This window comes from Bos taurus, chromosome 9 (genome assembly GCF_002263795.3).
Source record: "Bos taurus isolate L1 Dominette 01449 registration number 42190680 breed Hereford chromosome 9, ARS-UCD2.0, whole genome shotgun sequence".
Classification (NCBI taxonomy): Eukaryota; Metazoa; Chordata; class Mammalia; order Artiodactyla; family Bovidae; genus Bos; species Bos taurus.
Genome location: NC_037336.1, coordinates 96,473,363 through 96,494,170, shown reverse-complemented (window position 1 = coordinate 96,494,170; position 20,808 = coordinate 96,473,363). Strand labels below are relative to the sequence as shown.

Sequence of the window (20,808 nt, the reverse complement as noted above, 5' to 3'; positions counted from 1 at the left end):
TTTTCCAGTAGTCACGTACAGATGTGAGAGTGGGACCATAAAGAAGGCTGAGCACCAAAGAACTGATGCTTTCAAACTGTGGCATTGGAGAAGACTTTTGAGAGTCTTGGACTGCAAGGAGATCAAACCAGTCAATCCTAAAGGAAATCAACCCTGAATATTCACTGGAAGGACTGACACTAAAGCTGAAGCTCCAATACTTTGGCCACCTGTTGTGAAGAGCTGACTCACTGGAAAAGACCCTGATCCTGGGAAAGACTGAGGGCAGGAGGAAAAGGGGGTGACAGAGGATGAGATGGTTGGATGGCATCACCAACTCAATGGACATGAGTTTGAGCAAACTCCAGGAGATGGTGAAGGACAAGGAAACCTGGTGTGCTGCAGTCCATGGGGGTCACAAAGAGATGGGCATGACTCAGTGACTGAACACCAACCAACCAATGAACATCACCAGCACATCATGGGAATCGCTCTGATAGTGAGCTGACGAGGTAGTAAAGTCTTGTACTGTTTTCCGTTACAGATACACCTTGTCATACTGCACTTTGCAGACACTATGTTTTTTAACAAATCGAAGGTCTGTGATAAACTTGTATCAAGCGACTCTTTCGGCACTATTTTTCCAACAGCATCATTTATTAAGGCATGTACACTGTTTTTTAGACATAATGCTATTGTACACTTAATAAACTACAGTGTACTGTAAACATAACTTTTATATGCAACTGCAAAACCAAAAAAACTGTGTTTCTGACTTGACTGCAATATTTGATGAATTTTGGTGGTCTGGAACTGAACCCACATTGTCTCCAAGGTGCGTGTGTCCTTATGAGTTACATTTTTTCATAACAGTGTGGAAAACATTAGCATGCATTATTCACATGATGCTTTGAAGCATTCATGAATTCTGACCTGACTGGGAAGGTTTAACAAGTAAACACAGGCATTCAGGGATGGTTTATCAATACACTCTATCAGGCTCTGAGGGCTGGGTGGTTAATGGATGTAGTCATCGCTGCCAAAGTCAAGAAGCAAGGCAGGATGAAGTCTTCAGGCTGAACATCTCCTGAGAGCATCTGCTTTCCAAGTAGGCACTTGGTAATCAGAGCAACGGTGGGGATAACAAATGACCTGACAGTTCAGTTACTTCAGCATTTTACTAAATAGAAGACTTATGCAGACCTTCTCCAGATTTGGGATCCAGGGTTCCTGGAAGCGTGCAGGAGCCCAGCAGTGCCCATCCGTTTAAATGTGCTTGGCTTCTGAACACATTGGACGGAACAGCCGGAGTGAAACGGGAGACGGTTTGGGACGCACAGAATGAGCACAACGGTGAAATGTGAACTGGAGACTCTGGCAGCAGGTCCCTAAGGAGGGTGAGTCCTGCTCCCCGCGGGGGCACAGGTGGCACTCTGGGCTCCAAGCGAGAGCAGGAGCGAGGTGGGGGTGAGTAGCGGCCTGGGGTCTCCAGAGGCCGCGGTGGGGACAGAGGGGACTGGCGGCGGGGAGAGAGAGTGAAAGCTGAGAACCTGGAGGCCATCGGACCGACAACCCTGCGAAGAAGTGTACTGACGCGGGGGAATGCGAGTCCTCAGCTGGGGGAGCTAACAGGCACCGGGAGGGTGCTGTGTAGACCAGACACACTGCAGCGTATTTGTGCCGCATGTGTGTGTGTGTGCGCGCACGCTCAGCCGTGTTCAACTCTTTGTGATCCCACGGACTGTAGCCCGCCAGGCTCCTCTGTCCATGGGGATTCTCCAGGCAAGAATACTGGAGTGGGTTCCCATGCCCTCCTCCAGGGCATCTTCCCCACCCAGGGATCGAACCCGCGTCTCTGGCGTCTCTGGCACTGGCAGGCGGATTCTTCAGCACTGAGCCACCCGGGGAGTCCTGCAGGGTATTTAAGTGCAGCAGCCAGGCTCGTGGAGGGACAGGGTGGGAGTGGAGGGTAGCAATGCCTGGGACGGGGGCAGGACTCTGCACAAGGGGAAGCGAGACGCCTTCTTCGGGATGCGGTGATTCCGTCGTGATGCGTCAGCAGGAGGAAAGGGTGGGAGCCGACGCGGGTGCCTTCCGTATTCTGTTGGCAGCACACAGAATGAAGACTTCCGCTTCCCGGAAATGTAACCCGAGGGTCTTAGCCCAGCGTGAGCGGCCAGGGTGGGGGCGGGGAGGGGCAGGCTGGCAGTTCGAGGGGAACAGAGGAACGGGGTGAGGGACGCGGAGGGTTGGCGGGCCGGCCAGAAGGAGCTGAGGCCTGAGGGCGAGCAGGATGGAACCCTGCCCGAGATGTACAGTGCGGGTCCCCCATGGCCCTGGGGGCAGAACTGGATCTGGAATCGAATCCAGAGAACAGGAAGGAGGGGATGGGGGCTGCAGAAGGAGGGATCCGGCCTGCGAGCTGGAGGAGCGGGAGGAGGGAGCCCCACCTCCTGGAAGGGGTATCTTGTGTGCTAAGTCGCTTCAGTCGTATCCAACTCTTTGTGACTCTATGGCCTGCCAGGCTCCTCTGTCCATGGGATTCTCCAGATGAGAATACTGGAGTGGGTTGCCATGGCCTCCTCCAGGGGATCTTCCCTATCCAGGGGTCAAACCTGTGTCTCTTGGGTCTCCTGCGTTGGCAGGCGGGTTCTTTACCACTTGTGCCACCTGGGAAGCCCCAGTGTACCTTGTCACATAGTTTAAAAAAAATCACTAATATTAAACAATGTAACCTGGATGATGCAAAATATGTGGTTACTAGACACGTTAACAGACTCTAGCTATTAAAAGCTGCTGCTGCTGCTGCTAAGTCGCTTCAGTTGTGTCCGACTCTGTGCGACCCCATAGACAGCAGCCCACCAGGCCCCGCCGTCCCTGGGATTCTCCAGGCAAGAACACTGGAGTGGGTTGCCATTTCTTCCGCCAATGCATGAAAGTGAAAAGTGAAAGGAAGTCGCTCAGTCATGTCTGATTCTTCGCTTCGAGACCCCATGGACTGCAGCCTACCAGGCTCCTCCATCCATGGGATTTTCCAGGTAAGAGTACTGGAGTGGGGTGCCATTGCCTTCTCCGTATTAAAAGCTAGGTCAGATGAAATCTTAGTTCCTGTAAATGGAGCAATCGCCTTTTTGATGATTCAGATCAAGGATGGCAATTATAGGTTTCCCATATCCATTCCACCTGCTTTGTGTTCTGACCCTGAACTGGGTGAAGCAGTCCTTTTATGGGAAGACTTTCCACGCGGGGCGCATGTGGTGCCTGAGGTTTCTATCCCCCCTCCCCAGACTGTCTTCTCTGAACAAGGTCCCCTTATTTTCTGACAACTAGTAAAGCAACTTTAGGTAAGAGATCATCAATAAAGTTCTTTCAGGGGCTTCCCTGGTGGTCCAGTGGTTAAGAATCTGCCTTGAAATGCAGGGGACATGGGTTCGATCCCTATTCAGGGAACTAAGACCCAGAACAGCCAAAAAGAGAAAATAAAAACTCTTGCTGGTTCAGACATCAAAAATACCTTTTCCAGCTCTCTCATCCTGCAGCTCATGACAGGGGGTGAGTTACTTAATCCCTCTGCACCTGCCTTCCCCACTCTACAAAACAGGGATAACAAACCATGCCTGATGGTGTGTGCAAGGATTAAATGAGCTGACCATTTACTGTATTTTAATGTCATCTGGTCATTTTCTTCTTAGAAGAAAGTTTCTAAGCAGGAAAGTTGTGTCAATAACTCTACGGTTATACATAGTACATTGTTAGTTGCTCAGTCATGTCCAGCTCTTTGGGATCCCATGGACTGTAGCCTGCCAGCCTCCTCTGTCCATGGGATTCTCCAGGCAAGAATACTGGAGTGGGCTGCCATTTCCTCCTCCAGGGGATCTTCCCGACCCAGGGATTGAACCTGAGTCTCCCGAGTTGCAGGCAGATGCTTTACCGTCTGAGCCACCGGGGAAGCCCGTGTAGCACGTTACGGTGTGACTTTTCGTCCTTCCTTGGTGTTAAGTCACGTTCATGGTTTACATTTTAGTGTCTATTCAATGTCAAGAGAACTGGGTTGCTTAATTTATAGAGCAACTTAGCCCAAATTTACCTCAACCCCAATCTGAACCTCAACAGTCACAATTCCTGACCCATTGTCACGGCTCTGCTCTCATTTCTTAGATTTCAGGGGCCAAAGGGAGTCATTCGGTCTTTTCTCTGAGGCCAGGTTCTCATGACAGGACAAGCAAACTGTGACAGTATGAGGCCGCGGCAAACTGTCCCAAAATACGAAGCAAATTTGTCTCCTTGACCCAGCAGAACAGAAGCACGAGCCCCACTGGTGGCCTTCTCCCCAGAGCCTTTTTAGGCAGATGTTTTCTGTCCACGTTTATTGAAAGATTTCTGGTACTTGTGAAGAAAACGCACAATAGAGAGTTTCATATTAGAATGGTACTGTAGTTCTTTTCCAAATCTCTCACACAAGCTGGGGCTGGAGAAGAGGAAGTGGGCAGAGCTGTGGCCCTGCCAGGGAGTGCCAGGGGGCCATAACCCGCCCAGACCCACACGGCCCGAGGGAGCTGAAGCAGTGGAGGCTCAGACGTCCTGCCAAAGCGTGCAGCTCCAAGGAGTCTATCGTGGGTCGTGTCTTAGTCTTTATAACTGAGCTCCAGCTATACCGGCTCCAGGGCGTGGGTCCCTTGCGGCGCGAATCTCACCGTTCTGTCCACCAAAGTCTTCCCTCGGGCATTCCCAGGCCAAAGCTGCCTCTCAGAGTGGACAGAGGGGCCCACGCTCAATATCTGTAACCAGGGAGGGGCAGACAATGGCTATGCATGCGTTCTGTGCATAATCTCCCATCAGAACTCCATAAATGCAATCATTCCCTTTTTTGTGTGAGAACCCGAGCTCGGAAAAGTCTCAATCTAGGAAATCCGCCCATGCTCACACACCTAGTGAGCCTGTGTTCTTAGCCACTCACTTGCCTTAGAGAGAGGCCACACTGAACCAGTTCTGGTCTAAAATTTGATCATTTATTCAATTTTGCAACAATAAATGGTCACTGGCTAACTTTCTACAGCTGATAAATACAAAGGTAGCTTTATTTCATTTTGTAATGCACTTGGTTTGGTTTAAAAATCAAAATTCTTCTGGAAGTGCCCTTTTCTGGTTGTTCAGTTGCTCAGTCATGTCCAACTCTTTGCAACCCCATGGGCTACAGCCTGCCAGGCTCCTCAGTCCATGGGATTCTCCAGGCAAGAATATTGGAGGGGGTTGCCTTGCCCTTCTGCACGGGATCTTCCACATCCAAGGATCAAACTCGCATATCTTACGTCTCCTGCATTGGCAGGTAGGTTCTTTACCACTAGTGCCAGCTGGGAAGCCCAAAGTGTTCAGTTCAGTCGTGTCCAACTCTTTGTGACCCTATGGACTGTAGCCCCCCAGGCTCCTCTGTCCATGGGATTCTCCAGGCAAGAAAACTGGCGTGGGTAGCCATTTCCTTCTCCATGGGGAAGACCCTGTATATATACATGCTGGACAGGGGATCATGGTCCTCCTATGGCAACGCTGGCTGGTGGACAATAGGTGCCTCAGGTGGGTGTGTTACGACCATCATTACCACGTAGTTGAGACAGACACAGAAAGAGCAAGCTTCTCTGTGGGAATGGTTCTTGAACAATTTCCTTTACACTCCAGAAACTCTAAAACTTCTCTATTTGATTTTTTAAAAATCGATGCCAAATTAAATGTGACTACTTTCCATTTTAGTGTTCTCCTCTCCCCCGGATATTTAATACAATTTAATGAACTGTCCACCGTGACTTCCCCATGAGGGTTTGCTTTGAAATCCTCGCTGGAGGACAATGTAAGAGCACTCGTTTCTCAATAAATGTCTCAAAACATTTCTCTTATTAAAGAAGTAGCTGTATTAAAAGCACACACTGTCTTCTCCGTGATCCTGAAACTCCCATAAATGTGCTACCATTGAGCTCAAGAGGTCCTGGGGCCTGGCCTTTCTGCTGGTGTCTGAGAGGCATCAGCTTACAGCATCCGTCCTGGGAGCAAGAGACACACATGTTGTCTTTCATCTTGTGCTGTCGGCCACATGCCGGGTCCAGCCGGCAGAGGCCCCGTGACATCAGATCCACCCTGTGCGTCCGAGGGGCATATGCCACCACTGGGAAAGGCGGCCGAGACATGACGCTGTCAAGCAGAGAGAATGATGAGAGGGCGTGCGCTGTGCTCAAGGTGGGGAGCCTTGATCGCAACTGGGAGCGGGCCCACCGACTTCACGTGAGCACCATCCAGACAATGGATGCTCTGGTATCTCCAGGGTTAGGGGGGCGGGGAGTGGTACCCTCAGGCTCCCGAGGAGGTGGGCTCTAACTCCAGAATCTTCATAACACGAAGAGCAAAAGCTTTCAAAGAGCTTGGGAGTCACCAATACCAAACTGTCTCATAGGTCCCCTGTCCTAAGAATCAGGACAACATTCTTCCCTCTGGGCAGCAGGACCTGCTGAGGCCCTGGCTCTATCTAAGTCTTTACGTGGGCTTCCCTGGTAAACCGGTTGGCAAAAAATCTGCCTGCAAAGCAGGAGACCCCAGTTTGATTCCTGGGCCAGGAAGATCTGCTGGAGAAGGGATAGGCTGCCCACTCCAGTATTCTTGGGCTTCCCTTGTGGCTCAGCTGGTAGAGTCCGCCTGCAATGCAGGAGACCTGGATTCAATCCCTGGGTTGGGAAGATCCCCTGGAGAAAGGAACGGCTACCCACTCCAGTATTCTGGTCTGGAGAATTCCATGGACTGTATAGTCCATGGGGTCGCAGAGAGTCGGGTACGACTGAGCCACTTTCACTTTCACTACTTGGGTCTCTCACACTGGATACCACGGAGCTAATGGCTTTTCACTGAAAACTGCTATTTAACCAAATCTGTCTCTGTGTTACACAAGCAGTCATAAAATAAGCTTTTCACTTCATAAAAAATAAAATCGTGGTCTATACTATGATACACTACTAACTTGTCTTACAAGAAAAATCAAAGTGTTCTATTTTGATAACTGCTAAAATGCAACCCCCTCCAGTATTCTTGCCTGGACAGTTCCATGGGCAGAGCAGCCTGGCGTGCTGCAGTCCATGGGGTCACAAAAGAGTTGGACACGACTGAGCGACTGAACAACCACGACAATGTAGCTGATGCCAACCCAGGAAGCAAATGTCCCCTGCCCTTTGGAGGAGGAGCACAAGGTGGACGGTTTGCTGCTTCCTGCGTAGGAACCGGAAACGCCCAGCAAGAGGCGCGTCTCTCACCCCTCACCTTATTTGAAGTCTCCAAATTTTGTTCCTGAACCGTTTTCTAAGAAATAAGAAAACATAGTCTGCCACACTTATTTTCGGGTTTTATTACAAATAAATACAAGTTAACCACAAAACCCATAAAAGAAGGCTACTCCCAGTAACCTGTGCCAAGGTTCCCGTGCCTGGGATCAGAGCCCTTTGTACAACACCCACTTCACTGATTTAATCAGAGACTAGGATTCAAGCTTGTAGAAAATATTCTACAGAACCACCACACGCATCTAAGGACTTTTATTTTTCATTTCCCTGATCATAGGTTTTAAAGATAAGTTCTGAATCAGTCGTGCACTTTGAGGGATGTACTTGGTGGGGCCCATACTAGTCATACCATTGAAATGCAAGATTTTCTTGGGAAAAAAAAAATCATTTATTTATTCATCTTTGTATGGGTCCCTCAACTGCATCCCTCATTGTTTTTCTCTAGTATTATACAAGCATCCACCCCCCAAATTATTAATACTTGGTTTATTACAAGCACAGAACAGTCAGAGCACAGTAATCCTTCAAAAGCCATGTTACCGAACTCACTCGGATAAAAAGTCACGCCAATCATCATTTACTGTGCTTGTGTTATTGTCCTTCTAGAGGGCTGCACCGGGAACCTTAAGAAACTTGACTTTTTCCTTACAGAATAGAAGCAAGTTTCCTTTCTTGGCTATAGTTTAAGACAAAAAATGAGGAAAAATGGAAGGTGTTTTATTTTGTTCTGACAGGTGGGCAGTGTTCCCGCACCCCACCCCCGAAGGCCTTGGAGGGCTCAGCTGTGCGCCCTTGAACTGCTGGGAGCCGGCCCCGGGCGCCCCTCGCTGACCTGCACCCGGCACCTGTGCCCGGCTCGGCTGACGACACAGACGGGCCCGAAAGCGCCAGGACAGCTGAGAAAAGCCTACTCTGCATAGTGGACGTCAGCACCTAAAATTATGGCCCCGAGAGCCAGCGGTCCTCCTGCCGCATCCCCCAGTTAAGACTCAGGATGACAGAGACCCTGGCAGACAGGGGTCAGCGGTCGGGCTGCTGTCCCCCTGCTCCAGGAAGTTGGGGGGACTTCCTACAGGACCCCAGCCACCCCATGATTCACCAGATCCCGTGGGCGTGAAGGAGAGGGAGACCCAAGCCCTGGAGGGTTAAGCTGTGAAGCAGCAGCACTGTACTTAATTAATTATTAATTAAGTTATTAATAAAGTAAGGACCTAGGAATAAATCCAGGGAATCTGTGTTTGTGCTTCCTACTGAAAAGTATAAAACATCGTGAATGATATTCAATCACACCTAAGAAAGTTCAGCAACACATCATGTTCAAATGACACCAAATACACCATGTTCAAAAATCAAAATTGTTAAAATGTCCATTTTTCTCTAAATTAACATACAGGATTAGTGCAAAAGTGAAGCAGCACTGTTGCAGGAAAGAGCTTATTATAATCTATGAAGGTCAAGTTCAGGGCTGGCCGAGCCAAAGTTCTAAAAGGGGGCACATTTGTCACTCAATCCCTTCCTCGTTTACTTCTTACTTTAACCAAGATTTTATTAAATGCCATTTGTGATTTCATCACAAATGTTTATTAAATAGCCTCCACCCTCAAGAAAGCTGCAGTCTGATTCAGCACACGGAGAGGGTGGTTGGGCAGAGGAAGGGGACCAGACCCCCCGGGTTGGGCAGGGGGAGGAGAGGAGGGGAGAAGGAGGTACATTTCTGGGACAGGTAACTCTTCGCTGCATCTTTGGGCTTCCAGGTGGCTCAGACAGTAAAGAATCTGCCTGCCAATGCAGGAGACACAACAGGCGCAGGTTCGATCCCTGGGTTCGGAAGATCCCTGGAGGAGGGCATAGTAACCCATTCTAGTATTCTTGATGGAGAATCCCATGGACAGAGGAGCCTGGAGGGCTACAGTCCGTGGAGTTGCAAAGCGGCGGACACAATTGAACACACAGCATAGATGCATCTTTACATTAAAAAAAAAAAAAAAATGCACCAGCCTCAAAAAGAAAGAGGAAAGGTATTTGGAGAAAAGGAAGCGGCATACTCACAGCCCAGGGAGGACAACCAGGCATGTCCTGGAGGGGCTGCAGGAGGGAAGCCTGCAGAGGAGGGGGCCTGCAGGGCCCTTGGACAAGGTCATGGTGACCTTGTATACAGACCAAGGCGGGGACCGTCTTGAAGGAACCAGCTTCCTTACCATTGCACCAGGTGCCGGCAGCCTCTAAGAAACACAACAAAATGTGTATTTGTCAGGGGAGGCTCAAACCACTCCCCAAATCTCGGTGGCTTCACATAAGACAGTTTACATTCCACAGTCTCACGAAGAGGAGATAAAGGGGAGGAAGATAGGGGCCCCTCTTCCTGCAGGCTTCAAGATCTGCACCCCATCCCGTTAAGGACCTGGCCCTCTCTGGGGGCCCTGGCATTCTCTGCACGCAGATGAGGGGAGGAAGGAAGAGGGGAGACTGCGAGGAGGAAGGTTTTCCTGCCTCCAGGTATGTGTTTCTCTCAACATCACTGACCAGAACTCCATCACAGGACCACCTCCACCCCGAGCTGCAAGGGGAGCTGGGAAATACAGCTTTGCTGTGCGTCTCAGCGGAAAAGGACACGGTACTCTCGGCCTCAGTGGAAATCAGTGCCCGTTAACATAGAAGGTAAGTTTATTAGTGATGTATTGCACTTAACCAGAGGCCAGCAAGCTACAGCTCCAGGGCCAAGTCTGAACCAGCATCTATCTCCTCTCTCCCTCCCCCACCCCCATCCAGCTCAAGACTCTATAAGTTAACAGGATCCAATTTTTGAGCATCCCTTAGGGCCAGGCACAGTGATAGGCACTCTACATGGGTATGGCGGGGCAATCACTAAGGAAAGTGTTACTGGGTGTGTGTGTGTGTTAGTCACTCGGTCATGTCCAACTCTGTGCGACCCCATAGACTGTAACCTGCCAGGCTCCTCTGTCCATGGAATTCTCCAGGCAAGAATACTGGAATGGGTTGCCATTTCCTTCTCCAGGGGATCTTCCTGATCCAGGGATTGAACCCAGGTCTCCACCACTGCAGGCAGCTTCCTTACCATCTGAGCTACAGGGAAATTTCTTGTGTGTGTGTGTGGCACTGGGCAGCTTATAGGATATTACTTCCCCAACCAGGGACTGAAGCTGGGCTAAGGCAGTGAAAGCACCAGGTTCTAACCACTGGACTGCAAGGGAATTCCTAATTACGTCCTTTCTAGAGCTGAGGAAACTGAGGCTCAGGCAGGTTCTGCGATTTGTCCTTAAAAGTGGAAACATGGAGCAGCTGGGCTTTAGGCTGAGATCTCTCTGACCCCAAAGGACAGGGATGTTCTTTCCATTATATAAGGGTGGCCAAAAAGTTCGCTTGGGTTTTTCCATGCGATGTTACAGAAAACCGCCTTATGCCTAGGGTCTTTAACCCGTACATAACAAAGTACAGACATCCATGCCTTATCTGTTGGCCATCCCCTGTGGTTGCACCCCTGTCTGTGCCCAAAGCCCCACCCCATGGTGCACCAAGATTCCCAGAGAGTGTGGTGCAGCTGTGGGCACCTCATTCCAATCAATTATAGGGTTTTACTGTCAGCTGCCTGCCTCTGGAGACCCCCAAGCTTTCTGCAAGTACACCGCAGCACTTCATCAGATAAAGCGTGGGACTCCCGGTTGAGGAAAGGTCTGCAGAGTGTCTGGGGGAGCTGGCACTCGCTTCAACCACACATAGGCTGTTCCACCCACGAGGATCTTGTCACGGTCCTCATGTGGTCTCGGGGCCACCTGCAAGGGCCTCACACGTGTGTGAACGATGAAGATTCCCGAACACCACTCCCATCTTTTGAGTCCACGTCTGTGGGTGGGTCCCAGGAATATGCATCAGTCACTGATCCGGGGACATTTGAATGGCTACAAATAAATAAGGATGAAGGTGAGAGCGTGTGCACATGCAACATTTTCCTCCTCATATATTCTTCTCGGGCTCCTCCTTGTCCCCCGAGGCGGTGGTCAAGGTCAGTGCTTTGATTCAGCCCCAGTCAATCAGAAGAAGGCATCCCTTCACCACACCTGTCACCACTTGCGGCCTTTTGCTATCTCCGGGCAAGTCTCTCTGCCAGGCCCTGAGCTCATGGGAGACTTAGCCATCTTCGTACACCAGCCTAGTCAGCGCTTAGCATACGTTGTGTTTAGTTGCTAACTCGTGTCTGACTCTTTTGCGACCCCCACAGACTGCATCTCTCCAGGCTCCTCTGTCCATGGGATTCTCCAGGCAAGAATACTGGAGTGGGTTGCCTTTTTCTCCTCCAGGGGATCTTCCCGACTCAGGGATTGAACCTGCGTCTATTATGTCTCCTGCATTGGCAAGGTGGGTTCTTTACCACTGTGCCACCAGGGAGGCCTGCCCAGCATATAGTAAATGCTAAATAAATTTCAATTGAGCTGTCATTGGTAATATAATAAATAAGTTGCCAGAAGAAAGCAGGAGATGAGCTTTTGTGTTCTCATCTCTTTTGGCTCTAGGTTCATACACACATCACTGCATGGACCTGCTTGGCCATTCTGCGGCCAACACCAAGCTGCAGACACACACCGGGATGACTGCTCACTCATTAAGCTCAACGAACACACACACAAATGCCAAACACATAACAAACAACAAGTGAGACATTTGGAACATCTTTGGGGATGTGAATTACCAAATATAAAATATAGAGTTGGGCTTCCTTGGTGGCTCAGATGGTAAAGAATCTGCCTACCAATGCAGGGGACCCAGGTTTGATCCCTGGGTCGGGACAATCCCCTGGAGAAGAGAATGGGTACCCACTCCAGTATTCTAGTCATATGTAAAACATTTAAAGAAACCGAAAAACAGAAACACAAAAATGAGCAAACGATAAGAGACTAGCAATACACGACCAGGGATATTTGAAAGATAAAAAATATGACTTTGGTAAATGAAAAAGATAAGGGCTGAAATACAAAACTTCAATGAACGCATTAAACAGCAGATTTGATTGTGCTAATAGAAACATTGTGATGTGGAAGATAAGTCTGAAAAGCTACCTGAACATACAGATACTGAAACGGGAAATATGAGAGAAAGGTTAAGAGTCATGAAGGACAGATAAAGAAGGTTCAACTTAAGTTTAATTAGAATTTCAGAAAGAAAGAGTAGAAACTAAGAAATGAAGAGATAATGGTTGAGAATATTCCAGAACCCGCCAAAGAACTAAAAATTGCAGTTAAAGAAAATACAATTGGTTCATTCAAGAGCTATTTACTGAATGCCTACTATATGCCAGGGACCTTTTAGAAGCAATGTATACTAAACTAGATAAATACAAAAAATACCCACCTAGACACAACCCAAGAGAAAAGGACAATTAGACTAACAACAGGCTTTTCAAAAGCAAAAATGAGAGCTACGAGGCAGAGTTCACATCCTGAAAGGGCTGCTGCTGCTGCTGCTGCTAAGTCACTTTAGGGTGTCTGACTCTGTGGGACCGCATAGATGGCAGCCCACCAGGCTCTGCCGTCCCTGGGATTCTCCAGGCAAGAACACTGGAGTGGGTTGCCATTTCCTTCTCCAATGCATGAAAGTGAAACGTGAAAGTGAAGTCACTCAGTCATGTCCGACTATTAGCGACCCCATGGACTGCAGCCTACCAGGCTCCTCTGTCCGTGGGATTTTCCAGGCAAGAGTAGTGGAGTGGGGTGCCATTGCCTTCTCTGCCTGAAAGGGCTAAGGAAAAATAACTGGCAAAATAACACTATTTACCTGGCAGAATTATCTTTCAAGAATAATGGTGAAATGACATTTTCATAGAAACGAAAGTGGAGAACATTCACCATCAAGAGATACAAACTAAATAAAAATGTTTTAAAGATGTACATGAAAAAAAAGCAGGGAAAGTGAAACGGCATGGAATGATGAGTAGACGAGGGCAAGTGTGAACCAAACATACATGATTTGCACAAAATCCATAAATTAACAATGAAAGAACAAACCTAAAATATTGGTTACTAATGCCTGTGATACAGGAGGGACTGAATCAAAGTGTTTAAGATCCCAGATTGTTTAGGAGAAGGTTGCAGTATTCAATTCGGACTCAGTTAAGTAAACTTGGTAAAATTTCAGGGGTAACCACTGAAAGAATTGAAATGAAGAATCTAAATTCTACAACAAGGACCTACCGTACAGCACACGGAACTATATTCAATATCCTGTGGTAGGCTACAATGGAAAAGAATATGAAAAAGAATTTAAGTGCTTCCCTGGTGGCTCAGACGGTAAAGCGTCTGCCTGCAATGCGGGAGACCCAGGTTCGATCCCTGGGTCGTGAAGATCCCCTGGAGAAGGCAATGGCGATCCACTCCAGCACTCTTGCCTGGAAAATCCCACGGACAGAGGAGCCTGATAGGCTACAAGGCTACAGTCCATGGGGTCGCAAAGAGTCAGACACGACTGAATGACTTCACTTCACTTCACTTCACGTGTATAACTGAATCACTTTGCTGTACAGTAGAAATTCCTTGTAAATTAAGTATATACCAATAAAATAACTTTTTATTTATATTAAAAAATATAATGAAACTAAAAAGAAATAAAAAAGGAGAAATATAAAATGAACAGTACCACAGTTGATCCTTTGAAGTAATAACAAAATAGATGCTCTGGTGAGGTTGATTCAGAGAAAAAATAGGGAAGGCACACGTCATGTTAAAAATAAAAACAATAGAAAAGTAAGATCTTCCCCAAGGGCCCAGAGCAAATCAGAAACTCAGCTCGGAATAAACCGGGAGCCTGGCTAACCTCCACTCTCCGGTATTGACAGCAGCGCGTCTCCACACTGGTGGGACAGCAAGGACCAGACACTCATGGCTCTAATCTCTGAGGTTGGGCGCCTGTCCTGGGATGGATGCGCAAGAAGCAGAGCAGAGACAGAGAAACACCAGGGCAGCCCCCAAGATCAAAGCAGGCTCCGCTTTCTTCAGTGGGGCAGCCACTGCCCTCAAATTTACTTTCATGTTTTATGTGTGGGAGAAAGAATAATCTAGAAAGGGCAATTCAATCTATTTTTAATGGTGCTCTGAAGCCTTGATCCTAGTTCGAGAGGAATGCCCACCAAGCAAGTATTTCAAAGTCTCAACATCAGTTTCAAAGACTTACTCCCTGGGGAAGAAACTGAAATATTTGGGTGGCGAGGGCCTGGACTTGTCCGCAACACATGATGCTTTCTTCCGCCCAGTGTCTGGCAACCAGATAAGGCTGAGATTCAGATACTGGAAAAGTTTGTGCTGAGGACCTTCAATGTAGGTGAAAAACCCACTGCATCGCCTAGAGCGGGATAAACAGGAGGGAGAGCTGGACTAAAACAGCCCTGCACTTGGCACTGACTCCTGACTTCACTCCTTGGCGCCTGTTTCACTTTGGAAGATGAAGAAAGGGATGGCTGAGGTTGAAGTGCCCATTCTGCAGCGTTCACGCGGGGAGCACAGAAAGCCATTCCCACGACAGGGAAGACAGCCGCCCCATCTGCATCGTATCATGTTCCCAACACAGCGAAACGAAACAAAATGATACGCTGGTCAGTGGAGACCAGGATAGTAACTAAGTAAACAGGGACGTTCAACAAGATTTCTTGCAGGTTCTGAAGTGTGAGCAATCCGGGATCGTGTTGCTTGGACCCGTTCCAAGGACTCCGAGCGCTGCCTGGCCCAAAGGAGACTAATTCACAATCAAGACCCCCTGGATCCAGACCCAACTTGGCTACGTGGAAGGTCTGGGACCCTGGGAGGTCCCTTCATATTCTCTTGCCTCAGGCTCCCCTTCTGCAAAGATGGGACAATGCTCTCTTTCCCGAAATGGTGCAAGGATTAAATATGACAGCCATAGGGGGTCATTCTGGAATCTGAGCTCCCCTTCCACCTTCTGAGCTCTCCCAATTCACCCTCCCTTTCCATGATTAATACAATAGATTTTTAAGTCCTTGAAAACACACTGTGTACACGGTGTGAGTCAGAGATAGAACTATAGTTCCTTTCATCACTCTGATAGAATATGAAAAATAAATCCTAATTGGACCACATGCAAAACCAAAGACAGCTGTGTATTAGCAGTGAAGAACTCTAAGAGGGAAGGAATTGTTCTAGATGCTGAACCTCCTGAACAGACTGAGGGCTTCCTCTCAAGAATCAAAACACTAAAAACAAACCAGAAGAAGCAAACAGTTTTGGACCAAAAGAAAAGGAAAAATAATCTCTAATATATTTCCAAAACTTGTCAGAGGCCTTAAGAGAGGATTCTGGATAACATTTTCGTTTTCCTTGAAGATTTTTGTCATTGTGCTGATCACACTGAGAATAGCCATCCAGTGATGTCACTGATGGCGCTGGTAGGACTACAAAGGGCTGAATCCAACCCCTGATACTACAGACGAGAATGCTAAGCCCGGAGAGGTCAAGCAATCCACCCAAGCCACACAGCCACCTGGACGCAGTCCCAGGTCCTGATGTGCGGTGCTCTCATCTTCCACAGTGCCTTTTTGAGCATCGTAAGACTTCATAACCTCTTTTGAAATAACCCTGAAAGGCTTGAGACAAGCCTGGGAGTCCAGAATAAGGCATCTGAGGTTAGATATCACAACGTCTCTCTTCTCTGATGTGCATGGGTCATGTGTTCAGGGAAACCCCCCTGCAGTGTGTGTGCCTTTTGCTTTTAAGGCTCATTTTTCATTCTTCATTTGAGATTCATGTCTTCAAGAATCAGGTGTCTACTCTCCAAGGGGCATCTGCTGGTTTGCTTGGAAAGTAGCATTAAGCAGTCATGCTGGATGCAATAGAAGCAGCCACTTTGGATGCAACTCGAAGGAAGTACTGGTGATAATACCCTTTCCCACGGCCATTCATTTCAAGAGTGAAATCCATAACACCATCAGCCTATAAAGCAAGTCCTGATGGTGACCCACAAATTAGGTAGAAATTAAAGCATCCCAGACACACACTGATATGGCCTGGCCGGGGTTTGATCTCTATAGCTCTTAGCAGAGGACTTTACACAGTGTGTTCACACACAGAGCATGCATAACCTCAAAGATCGACAACCCCAACACCAGAAAGATGTGGTCACCCGACCAAAGAACACCGTTAACAGGCAGAAGAGGCACTGCAAACCCTGAAGCCAGTGTTTTCCCCCATTATTCAAAGAGGTCCTTAAACACTCCTCCTGACAATCAATTAAAGACATTTTCCCCCCCAAATTGCCTGGGCACATTCAATCATTTGTTAGAAATTCAATTGATCTGTGATTGCAAACAAAGTTCAGTAAAACTGCTCATCCCATCCACCCAAGCTCAGTGGGTCCCTGAGGTTAGAGCCAACCAAGATAAAGATGCAAACTGCCAGACCAGGGTAGAGACAGTCCTGCCACCAAGGGAGAGGGCACCTAACCTGCAATGCCCTGCTTCCTTGTGAAAGTGAAGTCGCTCGGTCGTATCCAACTCTTTGCAACCCAGACGTACCCAAAGAGCCTGTGGAGACTGCCAGCACCAGCTACCCCAACCGTGAGGAGTGCCCCCACCCGGCGCCCAGCAGCCACCCACAGTACATGGGGTGTTCACTCTGCATGCTTTGGGGGGCGGATTTTTTTTTTTTTAATTCAAAACCTCAGCTTTCCCAACTTCTCTCAAATGTTGCTCTTTGCCCCAAAGGAGTTTTTACCAAAATCATGCTCCCAGGATAGCCTCGACCTTTGTCCTTTTGCATTTCAGATAATCACGTGGGTGGCTCTGCCTTCAAACTTAGATTTCTCCTTTTTCTGCCGGCTGGAGACCACCAGCCAGCTCCGTGTCGCTCGCCCCAGACTCTGCGGTTCTCTACCCGCACGTCCACACGTCCCTTCCGACTACTTGCTCACACACAGCTCAGAGATAACGCGCATCCCATTGGATGCTCGGATCCCCAAGAAGGCGTGAGCGAAGTATCTTAGCCCTCGGCTTCTAGGGCAGTTTTCGTTCACCCTTGCAACCAAAGCTGCTGCTGCTAAGTCGCTTCAGTCGTGTCCGACTCTGTGCGACCCTATAGACGGCAGCCCACCAGGCTCCGCCGTTCCTGGGATTCTCCAGGCAAGAACACTTGAGTGGGTTGCCATTCCCTTCTCCAATGCATGAAAGCACCTCTCCATTAACACGGAATTCTCCAGGCCAGTAGCCTTTCCCTTCTCCAGAGATTCTTCCCAACTCAGGGATCGAACCCAGGTGGTCCCACATTGCAGGCGGATTCTTTACCTGCTGAACCAGGGAAGCCCCGTCAACTCCCTAGCAGAGGGGGAAGAAAAGCCACAACCCCGGGGCGGGCAGTTGCGACGCAGCCCTTCCGAGTGCAGGATGAAGCAGGCGGGGGCCCGGAGGTAACCGACTGGTCTCAGCCTCCGCGCACCGTCCCGGCGGCCGGCTTGCTGGGCTCCCGGCCTCCGCGGGGATCCGCGCGCCGCCCGCCGCCGCCGGGCCCCTTACCTCGCTGACGATGGTCGAGTGGGCCTGGGTGTACCGCCAGCCGTCCCGGCACTGCACGAGCGGCGCGGAGCGGTTGGGGAAGGCGGCGAGCGGGTCCGCGCAGCTCAGCGCGCCGGGGGCGGCGCTGGCGTTGGCCGCCTCCAGGAGGTAGCGCTGGCAGCGGCCGTCGCCGCGGCCCTCGGGGGACGCGGGGCCGGGGGACGCGGGCGCCGTGCGGTTCCACTCCTCCTCGGGGCTCCAGCCGCAGCGCTCGGCCAGTGCGGCGGCGCTCGGCCCGCGGCACCAGTAGTGGTCGGGCCGGCTGCCCAGGAAGACCACGCCGACGAAGAGGAAGGCGAAGGTGACGCCCGTTAGGCACAGCAGCAGGAACACGCGCCGCTGGAAGCGCCCGAACTCGCCGGCCCGCTGCAGCGCCTCGTCGAAGGACGGCATGGTGCGCTCGCCCGCCTCCCCCGAGCGCGTCTGCCGCCCGCCGCCCCGGGCCGCCGAGTGACCCGCCGGCCGGCCGGCCGCCTCCTCCGCCCCGGCCGCCTCCCCCGCGCTCCCCGCCTCACGCCCCTGGGCGCCGCGCCAGCGGACGGCGCTCCTCGGGCCCCGGGGCCCCCGCTTCTCGCCCCCGGGGGCGTGGGGAGTAGGGGGGCGTCCGCGGAGGTCCGGGCCGAGCTCCCCCGGGGGACGCCGCCGCGGGGCCGGGGTGGGCGCGCGGCCGGGCCCGGGTGGCGCGGCCTGGCGGAGCGCCACCGCGCGCCGGGGACCCGGCCCAAGACTGCGAGTGACGCGCGCAGCCTTCCCGGGCTGGCGCGCGGCTCCATTCGGTCCCTGCCAGCAGCCCGGTCCGCGGGCGGGCCTGGGTCGGGCTTCCAGACAAGGAAGTTCCAGGGCCACCTAACGACTCCCGGGCTCCTGGAACTCGCTTCTCGAGGGTCCCGGCTGCAACCTGGTGGAGGGACCGAGGACGCCCGCGCTCCGGGTCCCACTCCTGTGACCCGGGGAGCCCCCCCCACCCCCACCCCTCCGGGCCTCCTCCTCTCGGTGCAGAGCCGCCCCGCGCGACCCCGAGGCCGGGCAGCCAGGTCCCAGAATAGTGAACCGATTGCAGAACTTGGACTCCGCGAGGTTAGATTTTTGGCGACATCTCAGATATTGTCCACCTTTCAAAAGGAGCAGCTGGGCAGCCCACAGAGGCTGAGCGTCTTGTGCAGAGTCCTGGAGTTCCAAGTGAGAAGGGACTTCAGACGCTTACAGGTTGCTTTAGCCAAGGCCACTTCTCTGCCTGAAACCGCCTGAAAAAGCGTGCTTGCTGACTGCTTTGAAAGGCTGTTTTTAGCCTCCTGACTTTTCTCGCAAGGGTTGGCAGAGCTGCGTCCGGTCTAGGGTCCGGGCCTCTGCTAGGCGCCGAAGCGCTCCGATGCCTCCCCGGGCGGGTGAGAAGCCCCTTCTAGGCTGCAGCCTTCGCGTGTGCGGACCACACTGCGCTGTTAGCAGCCCCCGGCCTGCCCTGGCCTAGCCTCCCCCTTCTTGAGAATTTTCCAGCTCTCTCCCCAGACCCCCACCCCAGCTGTCCAAAAAGCTTCTACCCTTAGGTTTCTTTACTCGGAGGGCGGAGAAGCTGGTAGAGTGCAGGCTGACTTTTTTCTTTTTCTTTTTTTAATCCAGAATCAGGACAGGAGCCAGGCTGGCTGTTTCACCAGCTTGTGACCTTGGGCACCTTACTTGGCCAGTCCAGTCTTTTCATGTCAAATGAGACATCCCCTGTGGGCTTGCTGTGACAGTTGAACAAATTATTACATACGAAGTGCCGGAAAAGTGGCGGACCCCTACCGTGCCCTTTGACAAGTTAGCGCTTAATCCTATTGTTCTTTGTTGCAGAGTTAATCCAGTCCACTGCAGGGATGCCCTAAGGCTTCCTGGTACTAGGAAGGATAAAACGCTTTGAAGGGGCACAAAGTCGGGGCTGAGTGAATGATCGCTCTGGCTCTCTTGATCGTTCTTGCATCCTTGATCCCAGCTGCTGAAGCTGGTTTCTCACTGAGTTAGCAGTGACTTCTGTGCATGCGTGTCTCACACTTGAGGGTGTAGTCCCTGTTATTGACTGCCCCCACCCCCAGGACCCCAGACTCAGTCTCTCCTCCTCCCACCCAGCTGCACCTCCCAGCTTGCCTTTTGGTGTAACCGTAACCCTGTCCTAGACTCCTAGATATCATCTCAACACCCCTCACTCCCCAGGCCTTTACTCCAATGTGCCTTCCCCTCATCCCTGCTTACCATCCCTCCACTCTTACACACACTTGTGCACATATACAGACAAGCCCGCAGCTCCCTTCCCTGCTTCATCTGTCTCCAAAGTGCTTATCACCATCTAACATATGTATCTTTTAACTCCTTTGCTTTATTCATTTACTTTTGGCTGTGTCTTCCTTGCTGCATGCAGGCTTTCTCCGGTTGTAGAGAGAGATGGGGGCTACTCTCTAGTCGCAGTGGCTTCTTTCGTTGTGGAGCCCCGCTCTAGGGCGCAAGGGCTTCAGGAGGTGCAGCTCGTGGGCTCAGCAGTCGTTGCATACAGGCTCAGTTGCCCCAGGGCATGTGGAATCTTCCTGGACCAGGGATTGAACCTGTGTCTCCTGCGTTGGCAGGCAGATTTTTAATCCCTGGACCACCAAGGAAGTCCTGTTGTATTTACTTGTTTTTCTGGTATCCCCTGCCTAGGATGCAGGTTTCATGAGGACAGAAAGTTCTGCTTTGTTCATTTCTATCTTGTGACCCCCTAGATCATTGCTTGGTTATAGTAGTTGCTCTGTAAACATTTGTGGAATAAATGGATGCTTCCTGACACCACACCTTACACACACACACACACACACACACACACACACACACACATGTATGGCTTCTTCTCTTCTACTCCACCCCTGTCTTTGTCCACAGTGCCGTGGGGGCTCCTCACCCACAGCAGCTTTTCTGGGGTCAGCCCGCCCTCCTCACTGCCTTCCCACA

The 20,808-nt window shown here is 50.7% G+C and overlaps 1 protein-coding gene across 1 annotated transcript in view; it reads right to left on the bottom strand.

Annotated features, from left to right (window-relative positions):
• Positions 1 to 18,303, bottom strand: part of SLC22A3 (solute carrier family 22 member 3) — a 98,728-nt gene extending 80,425 nt beyond the window's left edge. Inside the window, exon 1 of the mRNA XM_002690372.7 lies at positions 17,815 to 18,303. Coding sequence (XP_002690418.1) covers positions 17,815 to 18,246 — 432 coding nt within the window. The 5' untranslated portion in view covers positions 18,247 to 18,303. The remainder of the gene's footprint in view (positions 1 to 17,814) is intronic.
• Between the last annotated feature and the right edge of the window lie 2,505 nt (positions 18,304 to 20,808).